Source organism: Myotis lucifugus, unplaced genomic scaffold, assembly GCF_000147115.1.
Source record: "Myotis lucifugus unplaced genomic scaffold, Myoluc2.0 scaffold_9306, whole genome shotgun sequence".
In the NCBI taxonomy this organism is placed as follows: Eukaryota; Metazoa; Chordata; class Mammalia; order Chiroptera; family Vespertilionidae; genus Myotis; species Myotis lucifugus.
In genome coordinates this window covers 1-6,412 of record NW_005880354.1, presented here as the reverse complement: position 1 = coordinate 6,412, position 6,412 = coordinate 1, and the positions used below count along the sequence as shown (strand labels likewise).

The window sequence follows — 6,412 nt, the reverse complement described above, 5'->3', positions numbered from 1 at the left end:
TATGGTTCGATTCCTGGTCGGGGCACATGCCCGGGTTGCAAGCTCGATCCCCAGTGGGGGGCATGCAGGAGGCAGCCGATCAATGATTCTCTCTCATCATTGATGTTTCTCTCTCTTTCTCTCTCTCTCTCTCTCTCTCTCTCTCTCTCTCTCTTCCTCTCTGATGAAATCAATTAAAAATATTTTAAAAAATCAATAAAGAGCCCTAACCAGTTTGGCTCAGTAGATAGAGTGTCGGCCTGCGGACTGAAGGGTCCCAGGTTTGATTCCGGTCAGGGGCATGTACCAGTGGGGGGTGTGCAGGAGGCAGCTGATCGATGTTTCTCTCTCGTCGATGTTTCTAACTCTCTACCCCTCTTCCTTCCTCTCTGTAAAAAATTAATAAAATAAATTTTTAAAAAATCAATAAAGATATGCAATGTGCTAATTATTTAATATATCCATCGATTTCATTTCTACCCCCAGAATGTGGACGACGCAATGACCGTGCTGCCCAAACTGGCCACCGGTCTGGATGTCAATGTGCGATTCACAGGGGTCTCCGATTTTGAGTACACACCTGAGTGCAGTATCTTCGACCTCCTAGGGATCCCCCTCTACCACGGCTGGCTTGTCGATCCTCAGGTGAGGGTGAGAGGGCCCAGATGAGACTCTTGTCCAGCTCAAGCGACAGAGAAGCAGCGTTTTGTGGGCTGGGGGTTAGAGAGGTAGGGGTTAGGGATGTAGGGATTCGATTGGCTTTGGAGGGAATCTGGTTTAGAGGCAGGACTCAGTGTAGATCAGACTGAACCTTAAACATTTTTGGTAATCATAGGCAGTTATTGAGACGGCCAGGGTTTCAGGAACCTTTGGTCCTAGGGTTGCAGTCCATTTCCTTCCTAAAAAGATCTCAATTTTTTTTTCTGTTATTGCCCCACCGCACTGCCCATGCAGAGTCCTGAGGCTGTGAGTGCAGTCGGGAAACTGAGCTACAATCAGCTGGTGGAGAAGATCATCACCTGCAAGCACTCTAGCGACACCAACCTGGTGACAGAAGGTGAGCTCCCCCCGTCTCTCCTGTGGCTCTTATGTGGAGGGAAGGAAGGCTACTTTGATTTATTGTTCATTGTCTATCTCCCCCGCTCCCCCCCCGCACCCCCCCACCAACCACATCCCACTAGAAAGGGAGTTTGGGGAACGCATTAGTCCCCCTAGTGCAGTGCCTGGCGGGCGCGAGGTGGCTGCTCAGCAACTGTTTGTTGCATGAATGACTGCAGCCAGGCTCCGGGGAAGAGATTTCAGAGGGTGGGCCCACCCCCAGGCCTTTGGACAGAGACTGTCTGGGTGCCCCTCCTTCTGTGGACTTGGGAGGTGAGCCAAGGCCCCGCCCCCGCTCCTTGTGCCCTCCGGCAGGCCTGATTGCCGAGCAGTTCCTGGAGACCACCGCGGCCCAGCTGACCTACCACGGGCTGTGCGAGCTCACCGCGGCTGCCAAGGAGGGCGAGCTTGGCGTCTTTTTCCGGAACAACCACTTTAGCACCATGACTAAGCACAAGGTGACGGGGCATTGGGTGGGGGTGGGGGAGGGCTGCAGTGCTGTTGGTTTCCTCATGCCTTTTCCTTCTGGGTCAGTGTTTCAGTCAGGACAGGGGAGATCAAGCGCTGATAACCAATGACTCCCACAGTCCCTGTGGTTTCCCGCAACCAAGGTTTATTCCCCACTAATGCTGCGTGGCCGCTGCAGACACTCGCCTCATCTTCACTCTGGGTCTCAGGCTGACAAAACAGTCTTTTTTTTTTTCAAATATATTTTTTATTGATTTCAGAGAGGAAGGGAAAGGGAGAGAGAGATAGAAACATTAATGATGAGAGAGAATCATTGATTGGCTGCCTCCTGCATGACCCCCACTGGGGATCGAGCCCACAACCTGGGCATATGCCCTGACCAGGATTCGAACCGGTGACCTCTTGGTTCCTGGGTCGACGCTCAACCACTGAGCTACACCCGGCTGGGCTGACAAAACAGTCTTTACTTGGGATGTAGGAGGGACACCACACACTGGCTTGTAGTGCTCCCACCTGGAAGTGTCGTTTCTGCTAACATCTCATTGGCCAGAGCAAACCATAGGAGTGAGCCTGCCATCATGGGACAGGAAAGTGTAATCTTGTCCCTTTGGAAGGGACAGGAAGGGAATTTTTCTTTTTTACTTTATTATTATTATTCTTTTTTAAATATATATTTTATTGATTTTTTTACAGAGAGGAAGGGAGAGGGATAGAGAGTTAGAAACATCGATCAGCTGCCTCCTGCACACTCCCCACTGGGTATGTGCCCGCAACCAAGGTACATGCCCTTGACTGGAATCGAACCCGGGACCCTTGAGTCCGCAGGCCAATGCTCTATCCAAACCATTTAGGGCTATTATTATTATTTTTAATTTATTGATTTCAGAGAGGAAAGGAGAGGGAGAGACAGAGAGAAACATCACTGATGAGAGAGAATCATTGATCGGCTGCCTCCTGCACGCCCCTACTAGGGATCGAGCCCGCAACCTGGGCATGTGCCCTTGGCCGGAATCGAACCTGGGACCCTTTAGTCCGCAGGCCGACGCTCTATCCATGAGCCAAACCAGCTAGGGCAGGAAGGGAATTTTCCAACAGCACCAAAGTCTTCCCAAGTTAGAAACTGTTTTAGCTCTCTAGGAATTGAGTAGAAGAGGGAGAGGTCTTTGGTTCTCGAAGGATTTCCCCACACGGCCATCGGGTGAGCCCAGGGAACAGTGGGAAGCAGGGGAGGAAGCAGGATCCCAGCTCTGAGGACTCCATGCCTGACCACAGGGACCGCCATGCTTTCACCCAGCTGACTGTCCACTCGGACGTCCCTTCCCTGTCCCCTCAGCCACTCATACTCATACAAGACCCGCAGCTCACACGGACACGTTCCAGCCGGCACCCCCATTGGCTCAAATGGTCTCCGGGCATCTCAGATGACGTGGGGCCGTCAACCGCCTCTAGCTCACCTGTCCCGCTAATCAGCTCTGTCTCTTCCTTGCAGAGCCACTTGTACTTGCTGGTCACCGACCAGGGCTTTCTGCAGGAGGAGCAGGTGGTGTGGGAGAGCCTGCACAACGTGGACGGGGACAGCTGCTTCTGTGACTCGGACTTTCACCTGAGTCATTCCCTGGGCAAGGGGCCTGGAGCGGAAGGTGGGAGCGCCTCCCCGGAAAAGCAGCGGCAGGTAGACCAGGTGTGCGGCGCTTTTGGGGAAGGGCGCAGAGAGCACGTTCCCTTCAGGGACCTTTTTGCCGTCTGTGAGCTGCGTGCATCGCGGTCATCTAGCGATGATTACGTGACACCCCTGTCCCTTTCCTGTTCCCCGGGGGCCATCTCTACGCTTGGTGGGTATTCTCCTACTGGCACCACAGAGATGTGCTTGGCTGTGTGATATGCTCTGGAGGAGGAGGAATGAGAGAAATGGGAAGACCAGGAGGAAAACTGGTTTGGGAACCTAAGCCTAGCTGGAATATCTCCCAGGCCGCAGCCCACCTCACAGCCCTGCTCGCTCCCCGTCTCTGCAGGACTACCTGATCGCCTTGTCCCTGCAGCAGCAGCAGCCACAAGGCACGTTGGGTCTCAGCGACTTGGAGCTGGCCCAGCAACTGCAGCAGGAGGAGTACCAACAGCAGCAAGGGGCCCAGCCGGTGCCAGCACGGGCCCCGTCGCCACAGGTGAGCCCGCTGTACCCTGGCCTTAGCGGTTGTTATTCTTCAAGGTTTCCCTGGGGGGCCCTTCTCCTGTCTGGCCCTCTCCCCTGGATCCCTTCCTCTCTTCCTCTCCCCACTGCCCGCCCCCTCCCCATCCTGACCCGCTTCCATCCAGAATCTGTCCTCGTGCTCTGCCCAGGAGGATGGATGCCACTTGTTAAATCCCATACAGGGGAGAGGAGCCCCATCTGGACGCCCGGCGGGAGAGCGGGCGGCGGCGGCCCAAGCCGGAGTCCGACTGTGTCCTCCTGTAGCGCTCGGTGCCCGGTGCCCGGTGCCCGGCTGCCCTGCCTCTTCTGTCAGAGGCTGTGACTATTGGGCTTGCTCTCCCAGGTCACCCCCTGAGATATGCAGGGTAACTTATTTATGGACGGTTGGGGATCCGAGCGGGAAGGAAATGTCAAGGTCAGACTCGGCGACCTCCTTGCTCACTCACTGCGGCCTTCTCTTCCTCCCAATCACCCAGGGCAACAGTGGGACTGCTGGGGTGAGGATGTCTGATCCCCAACTCCCTCTTCCCAGAATATCACACTAATATACAGACTCAGGCTCCAGGGTGAGGTCCCTGCCTGCAATGCATCTCCCCTACCTCTCCCCTGACTGGCGGGGTCCTTCTGGCTATCCTGCAAGTCCATCTCCCTCTGTTTCAGGATTGATTTGGGTTTCTATCTTCATTATTTGTAATGCCTTCCTAGGGGTTTGGAAATAAAAATTGTCTCCTGAGATCTGTTGTTTGCCATACCCTGCAGCAACGGGGTCAAGTGGTGAAGTATTTGACCCAGTTGAGGAATGCAAAGGGGGAGGGGGGGTAGAGGTGTGAGGGGGTTGCCTGTCATATCTGAATGAGCCAGCAGGGGGAACCAGAGCCTGCTTTTCCCTTCGCTGTTTGTGTTCCTCTGTTTTTGCTAGGCCTTCTTTGGGAAATTGTCCTCTGATTTGGAGGTGGGTTTCCGAGTCCCCCTTTGGACAGAGGAATGTAGGGACTGTGCTCCCTGCTAACCCGAGAGACTTCCCAGGCAGGCAAGAGGCAGCTGATCCTCGGCTTGCCTCCCAGTTTTGTACAGATGGTCCTTTGCTACCTCTGACCATTTCTGACCTTGTTCAGGTTCCTGTTTCTCAATTATTTTGCCTAAAATTTCCTGGGGAAGAGAGAATAATGGGGGGGAGGGGAAAAGGGGGTGTAGAGGGGAGAGACAACCCTAAGGGAGGGGGGTTGTTGATAACTGCAGCTCTAAAGTCCAAAACAGGATTCCTGTTGAATAACCAAATGCACTTCAACTTCAAGGCCTCCTCCCAGCCCCATGTCCTGCTCCACCCAAACTTCAATCAGGGAACACAAACAAGAATGAAAGTAGTTAAAAAAACTACCAGTGTGGGTGAGATGTTCTGCCCAGGGTATGGGAAGAAGGAGCAGGGCAGAAACTATCAAGGAGATCCCATTAACCCACACCTAAGACAGAACTAGGCGATCCAGGTGCAGCTACCACTTTGAGATGAGGACAATGAAGGGATTTAAAAGAAAACTTCGAGTTCCACCCTCAACAAGAAGCTGGAACATGTAATGCTCAGTGAGGGGTTATCCTATTTGGAGGCTCCGCTGGTCTCCTGCAGGCTCAGCCAAACATGGGACTCTCAGATCCTTGAATGTCATGTGGGAGTGGAAGGGGGAGGGGAGTCTCAAAGGTCTTCGGCCCTGCACAGGGCTAGTAGGGCTAGTCGGCAGTCCCCTTTCACAGCATCCTGCAGACAAGAGAACTAAATGTTAGAAAGACCAACTACCACTGTGGCCCAGGACCCTGCCCCCTCCCTCGTGCTGGTACAGAACTTGTCTGGTGCCCGGAGCCTTACACTGAATTAACCCGAGACTCATGAATTCTCCAGGGCATATGCTCAGCTGTGTGCGGGGAGTGCAGGGGGGAAGCGAGGGGGCAGAGTGCTCACCTGGAGGGAAGAGTAGAGGGACTTCCCAAATTTCCTTCTGAACTCAGCTCGGATGCTTAGAAGGTCAGTCTCACTTCTAGAGATAAGGATGCGCATCAGGGCTTGGTAATTGGGCTCCGTTTCCTAGTAGGAGAAGAAACAGATGGGGAGGGGGATGGCAGTAAGATTCTCAAAGAATAGGGATTAGATGTCATGGTAAATTATTCTAGAAAGTGGAAAGAGAAGAGATTATCTAGGGCAGCGGTTCTCAACCTGTGGGTCGCGACCCCTTTGGGGGTGGAATGACCCTTTCACGCCTAAGACCATGGGAAAACACATATACAATTACATATTGTTTTTGTGATTAATCACTATGCTCTAATTATGTTCAATTTGTAACAATGAAATTGGGGGTCACCACAACATGAGGAACTGTATTAAAGGGTCGCGGCGTTAGGAAGGTTGAGAACCACTGATCTAGGGGAAAAGTTATCTTTGTCCATCCTCATGGAAGATGGCGCAGCAGGAAAGATCAGGCTCCGGCAGAAGCTGGGGTACTATTCTTCCCTTCCACGTCTTTCCTGGCCAGGCCACTAGCTCAGAGGCTCGCTCCCCCAGAGCTCGGTCGTTCATGGGCAGCTCCAAAGGCAGGCACTCAAAAGACATGAATTCTCCAGGGCATGTGCTCAGCTGTGTTCGGGGAGTGCAGTGGGGAAGTGAGACTTGCTACCTATAAAGACTTCCAGCAT

General features: G+C 53.2%; 1 protein-coding gene and 1 long non-coding RNA gene across 2 annotated transcripts; one reads left to right on the top strand and one right to left on the bottom strand.

Moving 5' to 3' along the window:
• Positions 1 to 453: 453 nt before the first annotated feature.
• LOC102431585 (ubiquitin carboxyl-terminal hydrolase MINDY-1-like) lies at positions 454 to 4,150 on the top strand (the record flags this gene model as incomplete). Its single annotated transcript, XM_014451217.2, is given in 7 exon segments — positions 454 to 624; positions 934 to 1,036; positions 1,393 to 1,535; positions 3,035 to 3,226; positions 3,558 to 3,707; positions 3,916 to 3,954; positions 3,956 to 4,150. Coding segments are annotated over 7 exon segments (840 nt in total), but the record flags the coding sequence as incomplete, so codon positions are not given.
• Positions 4,151 to 5,261: 1,111 nt separating this feature from the next.
• LOC106696110 lies at positions 5,262 to 5,986 on the bottom strand. Its single transcript, XR_001347013.2, has 2 exons — positions 5,685 to 5,986; positions 5,262 to 5,483 (listed from the first exon to the last, which is right to left on the bottom strand). It is a non-coding gene; the product is annotated as an uncharacterized LOC106696110 (long non-coding RNA).
• Positions 5,987 to 6,412: the final 426 nt, after the last annotated feature.